General features: G+C 38.3%; 1 protein-coding gene across 9 annotated transcripts in view; it reads right to left on the bottom strand.

Moving 5' to 3' along the window:
- SULF2 (sulfatase 2) overlaps positions 1 to 27,856 on the bottom strand; it is an 84,494-nt gene that overhangs the window by 10,951 nt on the left and 45,687 nt on the right. For all 9 annotated transcript variants that reach the window (XM_071447063.1, XM_071447057.1, XM_071447061.1 and 6 more), the window contains 9 exons: positions 26,854 to 27,005; positions 23,442 to 23,611; positions 18,497 to 18,647; positions 16,408 to 16,583; positions 13,936 to 14,064; positions 12,939 to 12,995; positions 12,109 to 12,238; positions 6,670 to 6,877; positions 980 to 1,223 (listed from right to left, as the gene is read on the bottom strand). In XM_071447063.1, coding sequence (XP_071303164.1) covers positions 980 to 1,223; positions 6,670 to 6,877; positions 12,109 to 12,238; positions 12,939 to 12,995; positions 13,936 to 14,064; positions 16,408 to 16,583; positions 18,497 to 18,647; positions 23,442 to 23,611; positions 26,854 to 27,005 — 1,417 coding nt within the window. The remainder of the gene's footprint in view (positions 1 to 979; positions 1,224 to 6,669; positions 6,878 to 12,108; positions 12,239 to 12,938; positions 12,996 to 13,935; positions 14,065 to 16,407; positions 16,584 to 18,496; positions 18,648 to 23,441; positions 23,612 to 26,853; positions 27,006 to 27,856) is intronic.

Genomic DNA, 27,856 nt, shown 5'->3' with positions numbered 1-27,856 from the left:
ATGTACAACCTTCCTGACAGTTCTTGTAAAAATCTGGGATTCACCCACTAAGGCAGCAAAAGTAAATTTAATTTGTTCCAGAAGAAAAAAACAGTGATTTATGAGTCCTGAACATTCACGAGAGCTGGGATAAGAGGGCACAATTCTCTGATGCCTACATTTCCACATATTGGTGAGTTTCTAATTCACTTCTGTGAACAGAAGGCAAATGGAAAATACAGATATCAAGAGCAGCTACCTGGCTCCTGCATGTTTATATGAGCTAGTCATTAAACAATATAAAACATGTAATCAATAATGATTGGTGGATTTTCTGATAGCTCACAAATGGAAATGGTGATAAATGAATTAAAGTACAGCTGAAGAGACATTATCAGTCCCTAGATTCACCACTGAGGAAGTTATTTTTAGCTGTTAGAGTGGTCAGACAATTGCCTCCCCTCTCTCTCAGTATGTTCCATTTCCCAATGCTTCTGATCCATCCAACTTCATTCATAATACAGATTTTCCTCTCCTAGCACTGATTACAGAAAACTCTGTACAAAGCAATCAGTGACACAAAACCAGTTCATGCTCCAGTCAGGGCCTTCAGTCTCCAGCCAGGTGAGGTTACCCCACTGCACACTCATTTGCAGGAGTATGGCCTCTCCTGGTTTCATGCAGGTTTAACACCTCTGTTGCCAACACTTTTGCTTGTTCTCACTGGAAGCATATGCACTGATGAGTGGCTACCGTCTCCACCCAATGCAGAAGACAAAAGCACTGCTGCAGCTCTTCAGGAGCTTCATGCCCCTCTGCACTGACAAAACTAAAACAAAACTTAAGACTATTGTACAAACGGAACAAGAATTTTAGTGAGGCTAGACTGGGTATCCAAAAGGGATGCAACATGCTTAGCACACACTTCAACCCACACATTTATGAAAAGAGCAGTCACTTAAGGAGCAAAAGGTTTTAAAAACCTAGCATGAGCACTTACCTGTGGGTCACTTTGATCAGATTAGGGACTGTGTACTCTGCAATGCTACCAGTCCCACTATATTCCCCCATGTCTCCATCTTCCTCCTTGTGGAAAGCAGCCCTCTGCACCTTGTGCCGCTTGGTGATGTTTCTTGGTAAGATGGGCTGGTACCCATCCTCTAAACCCAGGTGATAGGCAGCTCCATCCAGCTGAACAGATACAGAACGGATAGAGCGATTCCGGACAAAGCTTGGTTTGAATTCTGCATGGAGAAAGTGGAAGAGCAACAGAAACTGCATGTTACAATTTGCTCCTCTCTGTGGCTCTTGGGAGGAAAAACCCCAGCCCACACTGCGCTGTTTGGAATTAATTGGATGCCAGTGTTTGTTGCAGTTCTCCTGTGAACTGCTGCTTCCTTAACTTTGGCATGGATGGAAGCACCAGTGGGTGGATGGATACCTCAGAGCATGAGAGGGCAGGTACAAGGCAAACACAAAAGAATGGCAAAGGGGAAAAAAATGCTGCAGTCCAGCACCAGTGAGAACAAATAGCTCGTTCAAATGGATGCTTGCTCTTCCCCCACAATCACCAGATGGCAGTCACACCTTAAGCACTAACTGTGACAGTCATGACAGCCAGTCACCCTCAGGGAACAGTTCTCTGTGCTTTTCTGCTGTCCATCATACAGTTCTTCCCAGCTAGGATTCCTGCAACACATTCTTGGAGTTGTCTCAGTATTCGCAGTGCTCAGCCTGAGCCTTTTCCCAGTTCTATTCTTCAAGGCTAGGGCTAGATCCTTGATTTTTTGGAAGGGATTAATATTTGAATTTTTATTTTTATCCACATGCAATTCTTTTCTTTGCAATTCTTTCCCTGATGTGCAGCCCAGACAGTCAGTTTTCTCCATGAAGCACCACCCTCCAGTGCTATGTACTCCCTCAAACTTTGCTTCTGCATTTGCAGCTCAAAAGCAAAATGAAACATTTGTTATGAATTGCCACTGTGCAGTACGAGATTCTCATTGATCTTTTCCCTATTACAATTTTCCAGAATTCTCTGTTCCAGCCCAAATCCCCAGAACTCCTCTTCTGTTTGGTCTGGAATGGCAAAAAGAGAACATAGTTATGAAATCTAAACCTACATTTAAACTTCCCTGCTGTATGATGGGGTCCATCCCTGACTGTATTTCCTGCTCACTACCAGTGACTGCTCAGAGTCACTCATTAGACACAATCATCTCATTCCTTGAGAAAAAAGTACAACCTAGGTATCACAGACTCTCTTGTGCTCTCTGCCCTAGGGGAGCCTGAGGCTTTACTCTGTATATGAGGCTTGGAGTTACCACAGACGTTACTGAAAACAACTGAGTCCCTCAGATCCTTTGGTCACTTCTCATTTAAAGAGACAAACACACAGCACACCTCATGAGATGGGACTTCCCTCTGCAATCTGATAAAGGCAAAATTCAACCAATGTGCCAAATGAGATCGATCCTTCTTGCCATCCCATGCTCCACAGAAAGGCCAGCTTCTTCAGTGGGATAATCTCTCCAGCAAAATAAGCAGGGGGAAAAGAAAATATGGAACTGGAGGTTGAACAACCAAAATTGACAAAAAAGTACCTCAACTGTCACGCTCTGGCATTAATGCAGAATGACTTTTTTCAATAAGCCTTAAATTCATTTCAGATAGATTGCACAGTCTCAAAAGTCATTTTGTAGTCTGTGGGAAGCAGAATAAACATCTCCTCCCATCTGAAACTTGGCCAAGCATGATATTTTTGTCAGCACCACACAGAGAAAGCAGAATACCAGCTGGATTGTCTGGTTTTGCACATTTTCCATGCATAGTTCAAAGTTTACTGCTGATATTAAGCCAGGTGAATCACAGCTGAAGGGATAAAAAAAGCAACAAAAGACTAGCCCTATTTCAGGCACCCATTCAGGAAATGTTTGAAAAAATGAGACAGAAACTATCATCTTTTCCAAGGTAGGAAGAAGTTCTAAAAAGCTACACCCATACCAATGAGATTTAAAGTATAAACTCCCATTTCTTTAATCATATCTTCATTTTATCTTGTTCAGCACAGCCAATTAACAATTAATCTTTCTTTCAAGTCTAATACACCAATCCAGCCTGCTGGACCTCAGTAGATGGCCGCAGGAAACCATCAACTACATGTCCCTGAACAGCTAGGAGCCAGGTCACTCCTCCCTTTATAGCCAAACTAACAGCCTTAGCACTAATTAATTGGTGTGGAGTGAGGCACCTCATAAAGGACTAACCCTAACCCTAACATGTTACCCACTGTGCTGACTCAGTGCTGTGATTAGTATCAAATTCTGAAGTGGCTAAAATATTTAATAAGATCAATACACATTTGTACTGTGTGCTCCAATCTGCTAAGTGAACTGCAGGCATAAATACTAATGTTTAATTACTTATTAGTCAATCTTCCCCCAGGTTTTACTCTCCAATCTATTTACCTCTGTACACAGCCTACAAACAGCCAATCCAGGGCAGTTAAATATTTGGCCAAAAACATCTATGCTCCTTTCTTCAGGTTACTAAAGTCTGGCTTTGGTAAGCTCTCTGAATCTGATGCCTCTCTTCCTCAACTACTACAGCAACCAGCTGTCTTAGAGATGGTATTGCTAAGAAGTTGCAACCTCAAAATAGAGTTGCAAAATGGAGTCCAGAGGAATTTAAGCCAAGAAAGTCAACTGCTTTCAGAGCCCAAATTATCCAGCTGGTGTTGCACCACTTGATCTGAATGTTTGTCTTCACTGGAACCTGAAAGGAACAAAGTTTTCCACTAATGTCTATGTATTTTGCATTTGGTAGACAAAAGAGGTTTTTTGGTTTTCTTTTTGATAACAGAAAGTAAAACTGGGCCCTGTAAAGACATTTTTAAAAAAATATCTCTAGTGTCTAGAAATATGGATTAAGTTTAGAGGTACTTTCTTATATCCCATTCTCACAATTGCCACTTCAAATGCATTATCTGTAAAGTAATGGACTTTTTATTTTTAGTAACAAATAATGTTATTAAAAATGTCATTTTGATCCAGCATTGATACCACCTCAAAAGTAAAATGACTGTCAGGGAAATTTGAATAAAAATGCACTAGCCTCTTTGTACACATTTCTGTTTCTTTACTATTCAGTGTGGCCTATCATCATTTTCCTACATGCAGCTTAAGAATTCCTTTAATCACATACACTCACTCATCACAGGAAGAAGAGATCAAATCCACAGCAAGAAAAACATAATAGGCCACAACACAGCCAATGATTTTGAGAGCTCATTATTTAAACTTTCCACCTACTGCAAAGCTCTGTTTGATCTTTCTTATAAAAACAAGAGCATACTAAAGAAATAAATAGGACAAAAAGCAAAACACTCCAGATATCTAAACCCAGACATACCAAATATTCATGTTTATAGGTTTCTGGCGCTTAAGTGCCTTACAGCCAAGTTATGTATTTTTACATTGTCCAAATCGCACATACATGACACGGCCCTGTTGTGAACCTGACTTTACTCAATTTAGAAAATGCAGTTGCCTGCTAAATGCACTGGTGCACCTGAAAATGCATTCTAAACCACGCCCACACTAGAATGTTAATTATTTTATCAAAATGTCTGGTGCTCCAGCCTCTGTACCAGCAATTTAGTCTGGTCTTTTAGACCATCTGTTCTCACTATACGTAACTGATTTCAATCTTTCTGAAAGACCAATCTTTATACCCTATTAGGGTTTACAACATGCTTGATGCACCCTAGATGCAGGGCATCCATTCTGCTTCTCTGCACATGACTGTAGATTGGAATGCAATAAAATGACCTTTTGCAAATCTATCTCTGTTATGCACAACAGAAATGAGTGATCAGGGCATTTCTTTCAAAACTTTGCTACTGCTTGGAACTACTGCATTAATGTGGACATGACCCTCAGTCCAGTTAGAAACTTGTATTTTCTGTTTGGCAGTGGTTCAAACTAATGAATAGCATTTACTGGCATTCAAGCAGGGCTGCAATGCAATCTCATGCACTCATCAAATTCTGAGTAGCAGACGCCAAAGGTGCCCTAACAATTATGCAAACCAGCACAGACCACACTCTATCCCAAGTCTCACAGAACAGGTCATAAAAACGCAAATACACATCATGAGTATCCAGGTGACTCTCTTAACTAACCGTAGTCCAGTGAGACAGTTTTCCACATAAGCTATTTAGAAAAAACTTGGTATGTCACCTTGACTTGTACAGCTTTGGGCTCACTTACATTTGGTGTGTGATTTATTAGATAAGTGCATGTAGAAGAATAGCCAACACAATGAAAAGGTCTCTGTCAATAGGTCCAAGCTAACCTCTTCCCTGTACAGCACACCCCAGATGTGGGAAGAGGGAATAATCTGTGGAGGCAAATACTTTACTTTAGACACAAGCAATGGCTATGTGATTGTCAAGATCCTGTTTTGTGTTGCTGAAGTTTATGCCTTAAGGTTCAATGAGGCTAATGAGCTGAAGGGTGTAGTATAAACTCTGTCTCATCTGAGCAGAACACAGGGGAAAAGCACCATTCTGATCCCTCTGTGAGAGGGAGAAAGTTTCACTTTTTTTTTACCTTAACTTTCTACATACATAAACTAAAGATAATTATACACTTAACCACCTCCTTTGGATGTTGTGAAAATTAGGTAATGTTTAGAAAGCAACAATGAGAAGTACTAGATAGCATTACATTGCCCTCACTTTAATTGTTTTCCTGTCCTCATTAAGTGCCTTCCATCTACTGCTGTTGATTCCCCATGACTTAATTCCTTCTGTGACTTAAAAAAAATTAGTTAAATAAGTACAAATTCTAGTGTTCTTTACAGATTGTTGGCTGTAGTACATATTTAAACATCGAGTATAGTTGATGGAACCACTAATTTTTTTTCAATTCAGAATTTGCTTAGTAACTACTAATCAGCTTGCAAGACAAATATAATGGGAGAAAATAAATTTAAACTCTGTGTTTCAAGTTTGTGCCATGATATAAAAAGACTAATCTGCTAAATTATTAAGGCTCTGTATTTGTGGAGTGAGATGAAAGAAACATTACAAGTAACTAAAAATTCCGTGTTGCCGTTTACCTCTAATCTATAATTAAAGTATATACTTCAAATATAGATGTTAGTCTGACTAAGATTTAACAGAGTCAGTAAAATGGGCTTTCTGAAAAAGCACTAACCTGTGCCAAGGAAACCAGTCATCCCCTTTGGCTGTTATGTCTGATTAAAAGTCAGCCTTGTCTCTGCTGACTGAGCAGAAGAAAAGGACGTTAGAAGCGAGCAGCTTCAATAACAAAGTATACACATCCGTATTGAAAATAAATTACTGAAGTAACAGTTCCAAGCATTGCAGGAGCTACTGAAAATTAAAGTATTTGCTGTATAACACTGTTCATGTTCCACAGCCTATGTCACTGTCTGCAATTTGCCTTTTCAGCATGGGCATTGCATTTCCCAGAACAAAACATTCTTCCTACAGCCAGATATTCTCAACTCTGATTGTCCAATATGAGACATGCTGTTTCGTAGTTGAGATACATAGGAAATATGCTAATACAGTTCAATGCCTATGATTGTCAAGACAATTATGTGAGTGAGCAAACAACAGCTTTCTAAGGCAGAGACAGAAGATGCAATGGGTTTGCTTACTTTTCTTGGAGAAGAGTTTCTTTCTCTGTCTGTTGTGGCTCAGCTTGTATTCATTCTCTTCACAATTGCACTTTTCATTGTTGCTGTTGTAATACTTGGGCAAAATACTGGAGGTGCCTTTGCCTTTGCTTGTAGCTGCCAAGTCTGCCATTCCCTTGCACTTGTGCAGCTTGAGTTTTCCACTGGCATCTTCCACACACTGCCATTTCTGGAAGAAAAATTTGGTTATTAAAAATCTGTCCCAACTGTGGTCTGTCTCATGGCCAGCTCCAGCAATTAATCAGATATTCATTGTAGTAAAATGGGGCTCATCTATCACCTATTATCAAACCAGATTTTTGTAAGATTTTATTTTCAGACAAAACAGCAAGACTTCAGAACAACATTGCATTTGTTTCTGATTTTGCCTCTTGGAGGCAGAACAATTGAAATTTCTTTTAAAAATCAATACTACAGCTAAAAACATGAAGGTGGCAAGTGACAACTTTCAGAAGCATAACTGCAGCATAAACCAAGGACATTCAAGCCGTATCCTAATCCTGAGAGTCTTATATAACTCTCAGCACAGTGGGACCAAAACCTTCCAGCTTTATGGAAGTTCTCCGGGTAGAATCATATACTGGCTTGGGTTGGAAGGGACCTTAAAGAACATCTCGTTCCACTCCCCTGCCATATGGAGGGGGACACCTTTCACCAGATCAGGTTGTTCAGAGCTCCATCCAACCTGTCCTTGAACTCCTCCAGGGATGAAGTGTTTTCCAGGATTGCTCTACTAAAGCGCCTGTTTCTCTTCCATGACTTTTCAAAGGGTCAGATGGGCTGTGGAAGTCCTCAGCTGCACGAGTTTATCTCCATCTTGGGTGGTTTTCTTAATAGCTTCCCCCCGCCCCCCCCCTTCCCCCTTCAACACCCTTACGCCTGACTTGTAAGGGTGAGCTGCACTGGATCTCTCACACTCAAACTAGAGAAAATACTAGATGTCCCCGATCTCCAATTCACTCTGATACTCAAAACCTTGAAGTAACTTGCTCACAGCTCCTTCATGCTGCTGTCAGAGCTGTACCAAGGGCAAGGGAGTTTAGCTGCCTTCAACCTGGCACAGAAGTTCCACTCACTTCCCAGGTACATCACAAAATGATTTCACCTACTCCATAATTTATCAACACTTTGCTACCTACAGAGGCTTAGAGACACATAAAAAACCTCTTACAGTAGCAGTTGCTCCTGCTTTAAAAAAAGTTTCTCAGAAACACTCAGCTTCTTGTTGAGTCTTGAGAAACGTTCCTCTTCTTCCCTATTACAAAATCGTGTAAGCCAGTTCCTCCGGGACTCACTGGAATATTGAGAATTTTCCAAATAAAAGAACAGAAATAAAAACAGCAGCATCTTCCAGGGAAGATGCTATTTTACAGCAGCCTGCAGCTCTATGAGGGAGACTCAGCCACTTCAGTTTGGATAGCAAGGTGTGCAAAGGCTGGGACCACAAAGCCTATATTTACTATTGACATTCATTCCATTGTTTGCAGGTATGCATGTATTAGCATGTATTATGCATGTAAGAAAAGAAAATCGCTGTGCTTTTATTATCAGACTTTAACAGGAGTCAAAAGTGAAGTGGCCATTAACAGCACATTTACCTATCACTGTGGCAGAACCTCTCATTTACAATAAGCCATTTTATGGTGTGCCTACTGATTTCCTCAGCCACCTGGATGCCAAGTCTCCTGAGCCGTATCTGTGTTCAGCCTCCTGTACAGCCCAAGCCTCGCTCTGATGCAGATAAATCCAGCTTAACTTACAGCACAATGAATTGGTTAATCAAGGAGAGATACTGACAATAAGATTTCTGCAGGACTATCTTCATCTGTAAAGCAGTACATATTTACCTAGATTCAGTAACAAATTGATATCTAAAGAATAAATTCCTCTCTTACTTTTATAAATGCCTAATTGATGTATGTACAGACTGAGGTTTGAACTAAAAGTTATTTTACTAGAATAAGCAATACTTTCTTATACAACTAAAAGAGATGTAAAAATGTTTGTTGCTGCTTCCCATTTCATCTGAATATAATTTTTGAAAATATATAAACAAACTGCATTTTCTGCTCAGTAGAGTTCTATGCTCTAAGTACATTGCAATACATGAAAAATGAAGTTTCAACAGAGGGCAAGTTCAATGCCATGATGAGAATTACTGCAAGTACTCTGATGTGTGGCCAGAAAATATTTTTCATCTATTTCTTTCATCTCTTGTCAAGAGATTGATGCTCATTTTTCCCCTCCAGGTGAACTGGAAAAAATCCTTTAGTTTTTGGTGCAGCTGTATGCTACAGTGAAAACATCTCAAAGACTTTGCTGAAGGGCACATTGTATGCATTAACAGGCCCCACTGCTGAATGACTGCAGTGCAGATCTACCTAAATTACATTAGAAATTCTTTCATAACCTCGGTATATCCCTGCTAACGACAAAAGTACCAGTAAACCAAAAGAGACAGGAAGAAAGTTTTGGATCCAATTTTTAAAAAGATTCCTTCCAAAAACTGACACTGTTTCCTAGGTCTGGTCGATACAACCTCAAGCTACAGTGGCCTCAGAAGAAGGAGAAAATATAAGCAATTTCTTTTTCTATTGCTCCTCTCTTGGCACTAATAATGATTGTGGTGGAATCAGGAATATGATGTAGAGGTGCCTTTTCTGAACTGCCAAGGAAGACACACACTGCTCAGTATAGTTTTCATCACTGGTATGCCATGTTATGTGAGAATATAAACGCTGAGCTGCTCTTTCATCTGATTCTACAGTCACCCTTTGTTGGATGCAAATAACTATCACACATCAAACCCTAATAACTGGAAAGGAAAACATGGCAACACACAGATTCCCATTGCTCTCAGAAGAATTTACATATATTAGTGATGCCAAAAAAAAAATCCACATAGTGGACTGTGGAACAAGGTTTTAGACATTATGAATAGCCTCTTCTCCATGATCTTATCAAAACAAATATGGGTTAAGGAGGGTGACAGAGATTTGCAAAAATCACTTTGTGGCAATAGACCTCACAAACTTGCATGCTCACAAAGCAGATTTTCAAATTCTCTATTTCATATTCAAAGCTTTATTTACCTCTCCTTTCTCTACCTCTCCTTAAGCTCTGCCCTTGTCTCTTATCCTTCACTCCCCTTCTGAGTCTTTGATCTCCATTTGTGCTTCTTGTCTCCTGCTCACACTTCAGATTCCCTGGGACTGTTTAGATTTCTCTGTACATGAAATAACAGGTCGCCAAAACTTGTTTAAGTCAAAAGAAAGAGTTCCAATGACTTCAGCAAGCTTTCAACTAATTCTGACCCAGATGGGTATTTATCTTTGCATTAGAATATGAAAATTCACTTTTCATACTGAACACTCCAAGTACTCCAAGTACTGTTATATAGTGTCCTGCAGGATCAGAAGACATCTGCTAAATAACCACTGCATCTGCATAACATCAACTCCCCAAGGCAGTGGCATGTTATTAGCTTGGGCTCATTCTACTTATTGTACAGAGCTATGAACAGCACCAGCAAACAGACAACACCCATTTGTAATTTGAGAAGTTAGACTTCCTTCACTCTAAAGACATTTTGGGTGCACCCATATTTAGACACAATTTATCCTCAAATAAGCACATTCATCTCCCAGCATTCCTGTTGTCTAGATAGACTACTAAGATAGACTACTAGGACATATTCTCTAGAGTAGAGGTTAGAAGGATTGAGAATACCCTGAAAGCCCTTCACAGATTTTAATTGACTTGATTGTTTGGCAATTTTTTCTGATGTCCAACATAAATTTCTTTTTTTTGTTCAATTTCATCCTATCACTTCCTATTATGCCTGACCGAACTGCTCAAAACAATTCTTCTCCTCTCTGTCTCCTGACAATGAGGATGCAGCACAAGCATCTCTTATTAGCACATCTGTACTGCAGAATTTATTGGTAATTTTGACTATGGAGTTGACATTTTATACTTCTCTTGAAGAGAAAATAGTGATGGGGGAGGAAAAGCTATATTTCCCCATCCTACTTATTGGATAATGTTGTAGTAGAAAAAATAACTTTTCTTCAAGTTCCTCAAATAACATTGCAAATTCATAAAACAATGGCTTGTTCCCATTCAGTTAAAATTTCAGCTCAAGACTTCTGATGACAATAAATTACTGCATATAGTATTCCTTTAAGTTTAGTATTTTTACAATACAGAACATTATAATTGCTCTGTGTACTAAATCTGACATATTAGCCACAGGAGGAAAAGAACATCTGAAAAATTCTTATGTATATAAATTGGATCCAAACACCTAAGGAACAATGGACTCATTTCACAGATGCACTGAACTACATGATCAGTACAGCCAGAAGTATGGAGTCTGGTCTTTGACAGTAAAAAAATTAACCACTGCAGCCTAAGTAGCCCATTACTGACTATTGCTTGGTAAGTCATTCATATCATGTCTGCAAGAACAGTTCTATTCCACAGACTAACTCATCCTGACAGCCCTCTGGGCTGCTGGAATATGAGGTAATGCCAGTGTGGTGACAGACATTAGCATGTGGACCCATTTACCTTCACCCCTTTGTCCACAGAATGTATTACAGTCCTTGGAAAGGGGTTCTCTGGCCCACACTTGCATAAGAGAGCAATGACACAGAGTCAATTTTGCCAAGAGTGGTGAATTCTCTGGAGATAGCCATGCTTTGCTTTTGCACTGCCCAGAAAAATTCACAAAATCCTCTCCTGTGTATGTCAAGACCATGTATTGATACTACCCTGATTTCTTTTCCATTAATTTCTTCTATGTAACTTGTCTCTAAAGTGAACGTATGGTCATATCTGCCCAAAACAATTATGCAACAAGGGAAATGACACCCAGTCAATGAGCTTTATGCCCATATACACACATAACTGCATGTGCGTTTTCCCAGTGTATTTTTGTTAAGAGGAGAGATATACTGAGTTAACAGAATTTTAGCTTCCCATTACTATATGTAATTCCAAGTAACAAAAACAAAATGAATTAAAGAATTAAAGAGAGAATTTGAAGCAAAGCAAGCTGTATGTATTTAAAAAGGCCAATCTGTTATGTACATTGTAGCTTCTCAGCACTAATGAATCCCAAACCACATTCTCTTTGGGAGATAAAACTTTAAAACAGCCTAGGCGGTTTTCTTAGTGGTAGTCAGGAATCAATTCAGAACACTTGAATCAGCAATTTCCTGACTGAGAGTCAATCTCATAAATGCTGTAATAAAGATTTGAGTAAAGGTCACAGAACGAGCCATTTGATTTATACACTGGCATCGATGATGAGGTGAAGAACATTGACACAGTGAAGGTGTTGAGCTTAGCCCAATTACTACTGCTTAATTGCAGTCAGGGGTAACAATGCCCTACCTGGCCAAGCTGTTCACAAGCTGTTTGATACTCAGCTTGCTGACAGAGGTCTTTTACACGCTGGTGTTTGGGTAGAAAGTTTTCTTCTTGGGCATCTACCTTCTCATTCTCCCTTTTATGCAGCAGTTTACTGGAAAAGAAAAAAAAAAAACTTATTCTTACGTTAATATTAACTCCAACACACAAATACAGTTAGCTGAAAAGACCCAGAGGAGTAGTTATTTTCCATGTCCATAGCATCTCTGGTAGCCAAAACGTAACAGTCCAGTGGAAACTAGCATTTAGCCTGTCCAATAACACAGAAGTTATTCATGTCCTGCTCTCAGGGAGCATACAAAAACATACAAAGTCAAGACACTCTGTTACTTGCCTGAGTGATAGGCAGTGACAACTGTCAATACAGAGAGACCACATCACATTCTACAGGGCTGCACCTTGGAAACCCCTCTTGCCCCCTTTTATGTACTAAGGCAGAGGTGCAGAGGGAATGGCCAGCAGATGAAGATGCAGAGAGGAAGGGTTGTTCGTAATCCCATGATACAAGCAGGAGGATTGGAGGACAGCAGCTGAGAGCAAATTGGGATGCCTTCCCATCTCTCAATCCAAGTAAACTCCCCTTCCCCCACCACAAGAGCACATTTATGCAGGCTGTAGGCAGAGGCCATCCATTCCCTACAATCACACAATCACTGGCATTAGGCATACTGCAGCTGTGTCCCTGCTGGCACAGCTAAATGGCTTTAGACTGCAGCAGAGTGCTGCTTTAGCTTTAGCTATTCAATATCCTTCTATTTAAAAAGACTGGGCTTTGTGATTAACACTTTCCTTACCCTCTTTCCACAAGGAATGAGTCTCTCCATACCTTCATCTTTTTCTTTAAATGAAACCTAGGAGGAAACGAGGAGAGGAAGATGCAATTCCCACAAAACCAGTAACCAAGTTATGCCCCAGTTTTCTGTCCCACCCCTAATTCCAACAAGAAACATGCCACATAACTGCACAAGAGGACATCCAGCTCTATGAAGCAGGAACATATGCCTCTCCACTGAAAAGCACAGGATATATTTCTCCCACAGGAACTAAATTCACAAGACAATTTTTTCAACATAAGCGTGTTGAAGACAAGAGATTAACTGAATTTTCTTTGTTCACAAAGGATCACAAATTAAATCGGGACTTCCTGACTCATATTTGGGCTCTTACCCTGCATCTACCCAAAAAGTATCTTATTCTAAAGCATCTGCTCCATTCCCCCTTTCCCTCCACCCAGGTACTTGTAAAGCAAATAGTTCTCCTTCCCTTTTTCTGCTGATTTTCTCTTCCAAGCATTCTCCATCAAGTCTAATTCTCTTCCTTGGTCTTTTTCCAATGAAAGTACTGATGGAAAGTCTTAAATAAAAACCACAGTTTTTAGTGCTAGCCTGCCTTTATATTATAGTCTGATACGTAACCATTGCCTTCAATTATTTTACTGATAAATATTCAATATGAAATGCTTTGCTACAAATGATGCCGTGAAGACATTTAAATATATAACTTACGTAGCCAAAGACCTTCATGTGTAGCCCTCTCACTTCTACATAGACTACATTTAGTATGTACAGATGCCATGCATGCCATACATCTAGAATATGAACATGCCAAAATGAAAATAACTGAAGTGAGCAGTATATGTCAAATAGTCTTCAGACTTTCCAGTGAATGATGTACTCAGATAGATGGTGATTTTATTATATTTTCCTTTAAATTTTCTGCATGCTGCTGAACACTTGTTCAGTCTCTCGTACAAACAGATGCATGGTTCCATGCAACATTTTCATTTCTTACCTATTTACCGGTCTCTCAGAATCCAGCAGCTTTAGAATGGATTTACCATCCATATCAGATGGAATATCCAATCCAGCAATATCTAGAATTGTAGGTGCAAGATCAATATTCAACACAATGTGAGGATTCCTGAAAAAAACACAAGACAAAACAGTTTAAAGCCTATGCAATAATAGCAAGCAACTCCAGCTTCCACAGAGTCCAAAGACCTGAAAAGGCTTATTTTGTGACATCTGCAAATAAAAGGACACATTCTGATTCTTTTCCATGAAGGGAATTAACGTATAATATAAAGATTAGTTGCATAACCTCAAGGGGACTAATACAAATATTTAAAACTTTAGTACAGACCATTTTTGACAAAGCAAAGTAGTTCATAAGGTAAAGTTAGTTAATTTTTGCACAAGACAGTTTAAAAACTGTTGGAAAAACTGTTTGAGTGTCTTACAGAATGAAAATGCCTGCCAAATATGCCGATGACTTTCTTAAAAAGTAGATTTGGCAGGTAGCACACAGCTTACCTGTTTCAAAATCTGGTATAGAAATAAGTACTTCAGTTCCTATCACAGTAGGCATGTTCTGAAGAAAACATGAGAAATATATTGCTAGGCACTAGTAACAACTAAAAGTGACTGTTAATTTACAGTGTGAGACAGAAAAAGGAAAGAGATGAATAAAAAAGCAGCATAGGGTTGAAGAGTTATGAAGAAAAAGCATGTAGAATTACTTTGTTATGATGTGCAAGCACAAAGAAAGGATGGGGCCAGATGGGCTGCAATAAATATTAGTGCAGAATTCCAGCTGAAATTCAGGACAGAAGAAAGCTGTTAAAGTCACACTATTTAATGAGATCTATTTTAAAATTACTACATCTTTGAGAGAGTAAGCAAACCGGGACTGACAAGAACGTAGGTGATGAATTAAATTGATGTACCTGATTTGATTTTAATTATAACAATTATGATGTAGCATATTTGGTAACTGAAATGAGAGGTTAGTAATGACTTGCATGGTATTGCTGTTAAAATTTCCCTGGTACCAAAAGGGAGTCATAACAATTATTCTGCAGGAAAAACATAAGGTTCACACAAAACATGGATGACAGAAGTTCTACCGTTTAAAGAAAATCAGATTGAGAGGGAAGACCAATTTATTTTCTGATGTATTCCCTCTTCAAGGTGTTATATCCTGTTCTTCCTATTTGCTCTACTGTGAAAGGCTCTGTTCTGTTAAGATCTTGTCAGGCTGATTCTTTCAATTCTAACAGAAACATGTTTTCATCTTCAGAAGTCTTTGAAAAATAAAATTCAGTGGGAAGGTTTCAGAGCTTTTATGGATATCTGGGTGTAAAGATCCTAGAACTACAGTAGACACAGTGTGGCTGGTCTCTAGCCTTATACATTGCAGAGGCACTAGCTCAGTCACTTGGGCCATGTTAGCATTGACTCTCCAGGAAGGCCAAAAACTGCAGTCCAAGTGAAAGAGAGCAGGTTTTTAGAAAGCTATTCCAGTTCATTTGAATTTCTGGGCTGCTGCAGACAAAACTCATTCAGTGCTGAGGTAATATGTTTAGTCCCAAGTGAGGAATCCCTCCCTGCTCTTTAGAGAATATTGTTTTTTTCACATGCAAAACTGCTGAAAATAAATCAGAAACACAGTGCAAAATCTACAGAATTTAACATTTTTCTGCCTTCAGATAATGTGAATCAATGAATTTAACCAGCATATGATATTTGCTATCATATTATACACTAGATCCATTCCTCTGCAGTGAAGAAAAAATTGTGTGTGGAAGATTGTGTGTGTTAATTATGCTAAGTCACGCACACTCATATAAACATTAGGCAGCAATTTATGGCACTCTGTCCAAAATCATTACCTAAGTGCAAATATTTGCTATCTGAAATAATTGCTAGGAAAGTGTATTTACTTAATTTTTTAACTGATCAAAGCTACCATTTTAATTAACGGTTATCCTCTGCACGCTTGTGTGCATCCAAATAACAGCCCTAACCATGTAATCTCAGAGAATGAGCCAAACAGAATAGTTTCTGGATGCTAATATATGAACTGGTCTTTATAAACTGAAACAAGTGACTCCAATGTTCAGCAATAATTATCTACATTATACAGTATATTTTTTAACTTTAAAATGACAGTTATATGTATAATTTGCACTAGTCAAAAGAATGCGTTTCCTAGATTGGACAAAATTAAAAGTGATTTTTCAACTATATCCACAAAAGTGCAGCGGCTTGTGCTGCACACCCATGCAAGCAAAAAGGCAATGGCCTTGAGTTTGTTACACCATACTGTGCTATCAGTTCTGCTTTCTGAGGAGACATAATTTTCTGCCAAAAATAAGCAGGATGGGCAGAATTTTGTGCCTCCATTTGGCTGCCAGATCAATACAACTAGAGATGTGAACATGAAGTTTTCACATCACAACACACACAAAAGCAAAGAACTTACAAGGACCCAGCCTCCACATTTGGTCCTCGGACATAGAAAGGGACTCTGATATCAAACTCATATGGCATGGACTTCCCCTTCACCAGCCCAAACTGTCCAATATGATAACCATGGTCTGCTGTGTATATTAGATATGTATTTTCCAGTTCTCCTGTTTCAGCCAACATATTGTAAATCTGAAAAAAAGCAAAACAAAATATGAAATTTATTCCACTGACTAGCTCTACATGTGGAATGCTGCATATCACTTTCTGCCTATGTGTAACATACAAGTAACAACAACTAAAGATAGCACTGAGTTATCATAATGAACCACTCTGAATAATACATAATCACATCTTAATTTTACTAACTGAATATTGTGGCTATTACAAGGCTATTATTATTCTGTTTTAAGGTAAAACACATTAGCACGCCATTTCAAAAATGTTTGGGTTCAGTATTTTGCGTGAGAGCTGTCAAGATAGTACTAAATACATACATACAGTAACAGAGATAAAAGTTTCAAGGTGTCATTTCAAAATTTTCTCTTATATCTTCTTCTTGCAGCAAGCAGTTTTAATAAAATGACAGCCCTTTGAATCTCACACGTATTCAGGCAGCACTCAACAACCTTGCCTTCAGACAAATGACGCCCCATTATGCAGAATATTTGCAAAATATCTTCCAGATAAAAACCACTCAGTCATACTCTCTCACTATGGAGAATTAGGAGGAGATTTTCATGTGAATACTTCTACAGATTTACATAACATATTATGTGAACTGTACCAAGTTTAGCATCAAAGATCAATTTTTATGTGACATTTTCATTTAAGAAAGGTGAGAAGGTGGTGGGATACCACCAAAGTGGAGCCTCACACAGGTGCAAAACATCAGCACAGGAGAAAAACTGTTGTGTTGGTTTGGGAGTTCATTTTTGGTTCTTTTTCAGGTTGTTTTGTTTGCTAGTTAGGCTTTTTTGGGTTTTTGTTTTGGAGACTTTTTGTTTGTTTTTTTTTGGGGTTGTTCTTTTTTGTTTTGCTTTGAGTGTGAGATTGTTTTGTTTTTTCTTTTTAATTTTGAAAAACTAGTAACACACATAATTCAGTAGGAAAAAAATTGAAAATTGGGCTAACTTGGTAATTAAAACTAAAAACCAACCTAACTGATTTTGCTTGCCATGAATCACCCAGAGCGAAACCCTTTTACTAAACAGAAAATTCAAATTGCGTGGTAAAATCACCAATTTCCCCTAATGCTGGTGTCTGATCCATCTGAAGAGCTTCATTAACATGAAGCAGAGATCATATTTGCCTGAATCAATAATTATAAGACACTAGTAACAAGCTTATGCAATGCCATCTACATAATCTCATTTTTGCGTTAGAGGACTCCTCTAATTTTATGTTCTACCTTTTTTGAATAAGAATGCCAAGAGATAAGCAGAAAAATTGCAACACCTTTAAATCTGCAAAACCATTCTTCTTCAGCATAGCTTTCAGTGAATCCAGACATTTTGTTGAAGAACACATAGTTTGCATTAAGAAATCTCATTGTTACATGATGCAGACAATTTTAAAAGTACTAATCTATGTATTTATTTACTTCCAGTATTTAACCTCCTCTAGGGTCATTCCACTTAGGACTCCTGTATCATCACTTTTTGCTGCTGCTCATTTCTTCTCTCAGAAGCTCAGTGTTACAAGATCAAAATAGCCACACATTTAGGTAGTTATTTCCAACATGTTGTAGGACCACTTTATCAGAGGATACATTTTTCAGATTTATCATGTGTAGATTTTCAGGCAATCCCTTTCCCTTCTCCTTCATCAGTAGTGGTTCTGTGGCAAAAAATCAGCTTGTTCACACCACCCAACTCAGGGTACCTGTCTTTAGGAGATGAGGAACCTTACACATTGAATAAAGAGACAAAATGATCAGAGGTGAGAGGATTACACATTATTAAAAAACTGATTTTTTTTAAACCGTCTTCCTTCTCCTTCTTTCTCCTTTATCTTCATATGAAGGACAATGTGGAGCTTAACTCACGAAACAAAAACTTTGTTGCTTAGCCAAAAAACAAAACAAAAGTGACTATTAATCTTACCATCTCCATAGAGTCATCTACAGACATAAGGGTTTGAAGGCGCTTTCTCTGTAGCATGTTAGTGAACTCCATGTGTATAGGTTTCATGGGACCGGTGTACCTCATTATCCAGTGCTTGTCTGGGTTTGGAGCATAATTATAACTGGGAGTACTAAGGAAAAGAGAGAAAACCACAATGTTTTAGCCAAGTAGAAAAAAATCATAGTAATGAATATTAATTTCCATTTGATCAACACTATAGGAAGTATTATCTGAGGTACACGAGAAAATATGAAGATTACTTTTGAAATGTCTTCTACTTTCATGTTATGAAGCATGGGAAAATGAAAACCACTTGGGGGGAAATAAAATCTATGAAAACATTAAACACATCTTATCTTTCCAGTGATTCCGAGCTAACAAGTACATATTTCAAGGGCAAGAGACTAAGCTTCAGAAGACTAAACTCCACGAGTGTGATCAGGATGAAGCATGTATTACAGAGCTTCTATTCATGCAATTGCTTTGTTTTCACTCTGCCCACATTAGCACCAAATACTATGTCTTGTGCAAGCTGTTTAAAAACAACTATAGAACTTGCTGTAAAGGTTCTACTCTGCTCTTTAACAGCTTTTTAGAGTTCAGCACGACTGGTTGCTTGAATATTGTCACACTTATGCACCAGAGGAACACAGGCACTCCGCCCACTGGTATCCAATTGCATGTGAGCAGCTGAAGTGGACAAATTGCCGGACTTTTAAAGACCTGTGAAAAAAAGTGGGATTAGGAAATATGGCTGAATTTTAAGGACTCATTCCAGCCACCAACTCCTTTGCTTGAAGTCCTGGCAAAATCCTAAGAACTTGGTTCAATGTCCCCCTGGAATCTCATTGTCCCTCCAAGTTCTCATGGTTCTGGGGACATCATTAAAGTGATGAGAAAAAATATTGCCCATGGTTTCACATGGTTTGAAGTCCCAGGGTTCACTTTTCTATGCATAATTATATAACATTAGTTTAGCGGAACCTAAATAAAAGATTTATTTTACCACCATTATGTCAACTCTCTGGATAACTAACTCACTAAAAGCTATTATTATAGCTTACATTTGCAAGAAATACTATTCTTATGTACTTTATTTATTCCTTATTACTTCCGGTTGAAGACCACGTTTTACAATTTCTTTACATCATGGCTCAAACACATCATGCGCAGAGTCTAAAACATTAAAAATTACTTTTCCTACGTAATTTGGTTAGGCTTCCTTTTTTCATTCAAAGCAATAAACTCAGTCTATGCAAATGTAAATACTCATTTACTTTCCTATTAGCTGTAGCAGACTCCATAAAGCTTGGGAAAGCTCCATGGAGGATGGAGACTTAACAATAGGAACTGCTGAGTCAGGATGAGACAGCAAAATAAATTCCTGTCTCTGACCTCCCGCCCCTCAGCCTTATCTTTGTAACCTCATAGGCCACTATACCTAACCCTTACTATTGGACAAGTTTGGATGCCCCTAAACCTTATAAAAAGGGGCTGGTTTAGCCCATTCATGAGAAGAAGAGCTGTCGCTGGAACCCTTCACAGACTCCCCAATGACCCATCGCTGTGGAACCGCCAGGACCTCCTTCTCGCATCTGCTGCAGCCTCAGCCAAGGGCACCCTAGCAAGGCAGCAAAGAGCTGATATCCTAAGAGAGCTGAGAATCACTAAAGAGCTGGCAATCACCAAGCTGGCTAAGGGGCAGCCTGCGGCGATGGCCGCGAGCTAACTGGGCATTCAGGCACTCTGTCTCTCTGAGGAACCATCCTGCACCGCTCGATAGTAAGGCCAAGATCGAGGCTTTATTATAATTAGGAGCACAGAATTTCCTAATAAATCCCTATTTGAGAAATTTCTACTTTTGGTTTTGTATAGGCAACAGAGCAGCAAGGTTATTAAAAGTTATTAGGCTAAAAAATCATGTATGTTGAAACTTCTCATCAAAATACTGCATATATAATGTATCTTTGAATGTGACAGTCTTATTAGATTTAATATAAATATTAAACTAATAATCTGACAGTGACATTTTTTATGCAGAGAGCCTCTGTTACATGTTCTCTGAAAAATGTGCATATTTGGCAAGGGGAGGCTTCTTCATACAGGGAGAAAAGAGCTGGTGCCTATTCTCTCTGTACTGTTAATATTCTCTTGAATTTCAGAATGCTATTGTGGTTGAAATAATGACATTGCCTCTTTGAAAATGCTGACAATTATAGAAACTGTTGCTCTGTGATGTCCAGAATGAATCAAAAATGCTTCGCAAACTCCTTTTCCGCTTACTTCGTGACTTCCTGGCTGATTTGAAATCTCCCACTATTTAATCCAACCAAAGCCCACAATTTTCTTTGATTACTACAAATGTAACCCTTTAATCCTTAACAGATTTGTCTGTCTTATGGGAAAAATACAAAAATTAACATTCCTAGAAGCTAGCTGAGACAACTTCTTCTGAAGTACCTAGAAGGGAAGCCCCAGACAGATTTGACCTTGAAAAGGATGGGTGGTAACATGTACCCTCTATTGAAGTAACATTTCTAACCACTGTTAAATTGCCCAGCTGCCACATTCTCTACAGCTCACAATATAGGCAGCAATAAAGGAAAACCATGTAGCTGAGGGATTTGCTCTGTGAAGAATTTTCAAACAAGACAAGACTGCTGGTACACACAGAGAGGAGCTCTACAGAATGAGATGGAGAGAGTCTGCAGTATAGGGCAGAATGGTCGTACCAGTCAGAACATGGTAGAGAATCAAGAGAACAGCAGCATAAATTAGCTACAGAAGTACATGTCAGAGCTCAGAAGCAAAGCAGCACACTGACTAAAATCCATACCACTAGCTTTTAGTTATTACCAGCAATGCCACATGATGCAGCATATATATCAGTCAATACCAAGCACTGCCCTCCCACTTTCCCTTGGCTTTTCTTTTCCACAGAATCCACTTAGACTTTACCAGCACCGCCACAGGGAAAGGGGGAGGATCATACCACCTGGTGTACTGCCTCTTCTGCTTTGGGGACCAGGAAAAGACTTTGTTCAGGGTGTTGCTTATTGCTTTAGGGCAATTTGTAACTGTTCCACTGCATTCTGATCCTTCCTTACAATATCCACATGACAGTGAAACAGTAAGAACTGCCTGCAACCCTTTATCATTGACAGATTTATCTGTTACTGAGATTCTCTGGAATTTGGGAACAAGGGAAAAATTGGAAACTAGAGAACTAATTTGCATCATTCCATCAACTGTATGCATATGTTCTGCATTTTTACATTTACTCTTAAACTCAGGTCAATGAAAACTCTGACAGATTACTATTATTATTATTATCATTATGCAGTGCTAGAAAATTTGTTTAGAAGACAACTATCAATTTTTTTGTGTGAGATGTAAAAAAAATCCTATTTTATGTTCATATCCAAAAGAAAAACACAGTTGCTTAATCTATCAGGATAAATTTATTTTTTTACAAACAAAACTTCTTTTCAAAAAGTGATACTTCCTGTGTAATTGTTATTACTGTAAGAAAAGTCACCTAAAATTAAAAAAAAAAAAAAAACAAAAACAAAAGTGTAATTACTTTACAATTAGGAAGATAAACCTAGTCTGTGTGAATAATTAAAGTACTAGGAAAAAAACAATAGATGTATCTAGTCAGTATTTTTCATTGCTTCCATCCTTGTACTCTTCTTCATTCAGCTAGGAAGTAAATTGCTACAGAGTGTTGCCTGATAATCATCTCAGAGATCCAAACGCCTTCCAAAGGAACCTAATAAAACTAAGCTCAATACTGGATATAAGCCATGTGAAGTTGCTCATCAGGCATTTCCGAAATTTTCATTAAAGAAAAGGAAAGCGTGAAATGGCAAACAAACAAGAAACAATTGCTGATGATCCATGCCACAGATTCTCTTGGACACAGCAGAAAATAACGAAATATGTAATTGCAAGTTATGCAGTAACCAGACAATACAACAAAAGAAACTTCTCTCAGACTCTATTTTAAATAAAACAGAAAAGCTCAAATGGCTTTCACTGGACTTTGGGCTAGCCTGAGGAGCTTTGGCCATCAATTGAAAAGTGTTTCCACCAGTTCCCAAGTCCTCCACAAACCCAAAGCAAAACAGAATTCCCCTTAAAAAGGGAGGGGGAAGGGGCAACACATAGGAAGAAAGTTACAGATGTTGAACATCAAGGAAGGCATGAAGCCAGTAATTAGAAAACTGCAGGAATGCTTTCAGTTGCACCAAGAGGTGATTTGGGAGAAGCATTCGTTTTACTTCCCTGCGAGGAGATACCTGTAGTGCAGCATTAAGAGCTGTACATGCAAAATGTCTCTGTTCTATAAAAAAGAAACATCTCAGCATGGAGCTTATGAACATGTTCCTTCAGGAACCAGGTGATACTGCTTTTGGGATCCATCCAAGACATTGTCTTGGGTCATGTACGGACATACCAGCTCATTCAGAAATAGCCTGTGTAATTTGGTGTGGCAGGCCTGTATTTCTGTTCTTTCCATAAAAGAAACAGGAGTAATATGCATTGCATACTATAGTTTATAAGTAAGGACAGGGAAATAGAGTTTCTTCCCTTGAAGAGATCATAGCCCAAGAACCAAATTTTGATCACCATGCTCAGAATAAAAAGTGCTTTACTTCCCAAATAAGCTGTAACAATGTCCAATGAATTCAACATGAATCTTCCCATTTATCTCAATGAGCTATAGTTCTGAGTTCTAGATGCAGCAGCCATTCTCAACGCACTTGTACTGCCTCTTTACCTTTATCTGGAAACTCTTCTAATATATTTGTGACAAAGTTATGCCAAGAACACTATAAAGAAAACATTGTTCCCCTGAGGTACCCAGAACTTCCATATTCCAGAACCTAAAAATCAATCAAAGATTTTGTTTTTTCCTTACATGTGTTCTGAGGCATTAGGAAAGAGTTGTGAATACTGAGGGGCCGAATCTTCAGGACCATGAGGAGCAGCATGGCTTATAACCATCAGTACAGGCCTGTGAGGATACATCTTCTTTGATATTCTAAAGAAGGTAATACTGTCATTGGTAATCAGATCAGTCAGATAATCCTGCAAGTAGAAGCAAAAGTATAATGAGACACTTGAAAAGGAATTTCAAACTGGGAGGGGAGGCAATAGGAAGGAGAGGTCTGAGGTATCATAAGAAATAGGAAAAAAGAAGCTACTTCACTTAGAATGGTATGAGGAGGAAGTAAGTTAGAGATACTAAAAACACAAAAAATTAGACTCAAATAATTCTTTTTTCACTATCTAGAAATACAAAACCCAACAGCTTCTAGCTTTTTTCTCAGAACTGAATGGCACTAGAAGAGATCAAACAGTACCCTTTCTTCCTAAAGTGGGTAACTACATGATGAAAAACACAATACTAAATACAATGACCAGGTATGAATTAAAAAAAATTATCAGTGTCAGTATCTTCAAGATGTATAGCCCAACCTTACATCATAAAAATACTGTGAAAATGTGAATGGCTTGATGTTCTTTTCTTTTGTAACCCTCTTGTGACCCAGAAATCTCTAACACAAGAAGATGGTGGGCTAACTGAACCAAAGACTTCATTCAATATTACAGTGACAATCTGATAAATATATAGCTCTGTCACGCATATTGTTGAGAATTTAAAAAAACTTCCTGCAGAAGACTTGGACTATCTCTGTATGTTCTAAGAAGTATCATTATCATTGTTAAGATATCTGCAAGAGCTATAGGGATTGAAGACAGGATTTTTAATGACAAGCCACGCTCTCCCTTAGGTGATTCCCTGGAAACACTACAAATATAAATACCCCTCAAACACGAGTAGGATATGAAACTACACCTTAAAAAAAACCCAAATAACTGTCATGTCACAGCAGGATGGAAAATCAGACATAACATCTGCCTCTGGTCCAGCAAACAGACTGGATTGCATCTCCTTTTGAGTACAGCTTTCTGTCCACAGTTAAGACACTTGTTCCTCTTCACCTCTGTCAACATCCTTGGTCTGAGAAGTCAGCTTGTCATTCAAAGGAAGCCTTTTTCATGGACTATATTTACTTCCCCAAAGTTATTTCTTGTCTATTCCAGAAGAAGGCTGGCAAAGTCTCCATTTATAATTTTACACACCGGTACAACACAAGGCATAACTGTTATGAAACTGCCACAATTATGACTGCTCCTGGGATGGCATTTTCCCTCTAAGTAGGCATTAAATGAAGGACTTCCACAGATCAAAGTACACACGAGAAGGGAAAATGTACTAAAGCAAAACTGACTTCTGAACATGCTTTCAATGCCTGAGACAATATTCATAGTTGAGAGAGAATACTTAAGTGCTTTCAAAAATGCACTGCCATTAATCTTCATCAAGCTGCTTCTTTAAGCTAGTCAATCACTTGAAGTGTGCAACTCATCTTTGATTTAGCCATTACAAGAGTATAGTTTTCCAATTTCATTTTAAAGATATAGGTTTCCACATGGTCAAAGTGAAAATCACTGCAAACCCAGCATTTACCAGGCCAAAAGACCAAACAGAAACATTTCACTGACCTGATTGCTAAAGGGTTTTTTGTAAAGGCCCATACTGTAGAGGTTGTAGTTGTAGAAAGTTAAAGCTAATCTAAAAATGCTGACAGAAACTGAAAAAGAAAAATCAAAGTAGAATATATCCTGTAAGAAAATCTGAAAGAATTTAATTTTCATAAGAGTTTAGCAGTTACTTTAGAGGACGGAATAATCAGTGATTTTTTTCCCTAGTTTTCCACTGGCACATATTTAACACTAACTATGTTAAACAGATAAGACTGAAAAAAATGCATCTGATTATGCTGGTAATTGCTGGAAAACCATGTTTCCAGCAACAAAAATGGCAGGAAAGAGAGAGTCTTCCATTTCAGCTTCTGTTTGCTCATTTGAACTCCAGCATTAATGTCAAACAGCATTGTTGTTCTGCAAACTGTTTTTTACTGTAGCTGCTTATTATGTAAGAACATGAAGATTACAAAAAGTTTGTATTTCTATCATCTTATTTTTTATTTATTACCAAACTCTGTAAGAAAAAACTAAAACAAGTGAAATGTAAACATTTTCAACCCTTGCACACACAAAACAGAATTGAAGGTATTGGAACATAAAGCTCCCTGTTGGGTCCTTGGTACAATGGAGATGGAAAACAGTGCCTGTGAGATCACTTGGCTGACACCTTTCCACACAAGATATATTTCCATCATAACATTTCTGTACACACAGCTGTCATTCTTCACAGATCTGAAGGAAAATAGAAGACAAATAGTTCTGTATGCTACTTTGCCCCTTCCCCTTAGCAGCTGGTGATAGAGAAGGTTACCCTAGAAGACTGTGAAGTTTTATCTCTCAGCACAAAGTACATTCAATTACAAAAGGAAAATAGGGCAAAGGAAAGTAGAAATGCCAGACATCAACCTTTCAAAGGAGAAACTGGCTGTGAACACTATGTTAATGAAACACAAATGGGAAGGCAGGATTTGCGATCAATAAGAGAAAGCGAACAAAACACATGTTAAACAAATATACATTACAAATCACTCCGGAGTGATTTAGTCACCATCATACTACAGAATCATTTCTGCCTACTTTAGGCCTTCAGTAAAGCTGGTTCCTTTGAAAAGGAACACTTTTAGCTGAAATAAACATATTCTTGACTGCAAGCAGGTATTGAACTGTATCATGTTAGATGAAGAAAAAATAAAACTGCGTTTGACAATGACTATGAAGCATTTTTTTAAGTTCAGTCAGGACAGAATATCCTTGAAAGGATATTAAAAAACATATACATCTGTATGCACAGAAATACAAACATAATAGTTAGATTCTCCAGTGATTCAGAATTATCATAAATTGTACCAGGATTCTGTGAATACCCCATAGTATTGTGGCTGAGAAAGAAGTTCCTTAAACCAAAAGGGTGGGTCTAGCTGGAGGGAAACGGACTCTGATCTCATTAATGCTTGTGTAACTCCACTGCCACAATAATTATCATACAAAGCACAGAAATAGTTAGCCAGAAGCATTTAACTCTACTGCCACATCCTCAGGTTGTGATATTTAACACAGTCTCAGAACATTTTACTTGTTTACACTGTTAGTAACAAGGTTTTCAGTAACATAACCCTCCCAGAATGGAAGGTAACAATGTCCCAACACTACTGTTACTCATTGTAGATAATGTTACACATAGCAGCTTTCAAGTACAAAAAGAGACTGAAACTATGAAGTGCAGCTTTCTTGTGGTCATGTCCAAATGTTAATAGAAATAAATCAAAAGGACCTACCCTGGAGTAGTCATATCCATGCTTCTCCTTCACTCCATTTCTACAGAGTGTGTAGTTGTAAAACCGAGAATTTTTAAGTAATCCAACCCATTCTTTCCAACCGGGAGGCACGTAGGAGCCATTGTATTCATTAAGGTACTTTCCAAAGAAAGCTAAGGGTAGAGAAAGCAGAAGCATAGTAAGAAGGCATAACAGAAACACCATTGTTAAATTGATTCATTCCTTTCTGTTTTTTCTTAAAATAGCTTTGTTCTCTCCATTACAACAGATCTAAGATAAAAGTTCTGAGTCTTAATCTTGCCTCTGTTCTTTTTGGTTCTTTTTATCTCCATAATGCAGCTATTTTGATTTACAACCTATGTACAGGAGAAATGGACCACAATTACCATTATACTTTCTTTTTCAGTACCTGATATATTTGGAGTCGGACCATACATTCCTCCTCCCAGACGCTTCATATCCTTCATGATGCTGAGCTGCATCTATCCACCTATTAGTGCCCCATGAAACTGCACTCACCACCAAGAGTGTGAAATAAGAACTCACGTTTTAAGATATTAACACTCTATATTTCAATATGAATGCTGTGCATTAGGTATTTTGAAAATGCATTTAGTGCACTGCTCTTCTGACCTATTTCAACAGACAATTTTCCAGATCTTAACTTGGGTTCTGAGCATGCATCTAAATTACACATAAAGATTTGTTTACCTCTCTAAAATCTCTTAGTTCTGTATCTGATACCAGTTTTCCCGAGCCCAAAGTTGAACATTTGCCCAATCCTTAGTATAGTGATGGAGTGGGGGGAGAGAGAGAAGAACACTTCTGTTCTTTTTTCAGATGTGTATCTAGCAAGAATTACTTTTAATACCGTTGTTCCCTGAGAGACAATCAGAGGGAAGCAGATGAGAAAGTACTCTCAGCCCTGCATGGAACAACCACTTATCCCAAAGGTCAACTACACGCTGCATTCACATCATGGCCAAATATACTCTTAGACTGA

Source organism: Agelaius tricolor, unplaced genomic scaffold (assembly GCF_023055355.1).
Source record: "Agelaius tricolor isolate 1412-34295 unplaced genomic scaffold, bAgeTri1.0.p SCAF_23, whole genome shotgun sequence".
Lineage (NCBI taxonomy): Eukaryota > Metazoa > Chordata > Aves > Passeriformes > Icteridae > Agelaius > Agelaius tricolor.
This window is presented reverse-complemented; position numbering and strand designations above follow the sequence as displayed.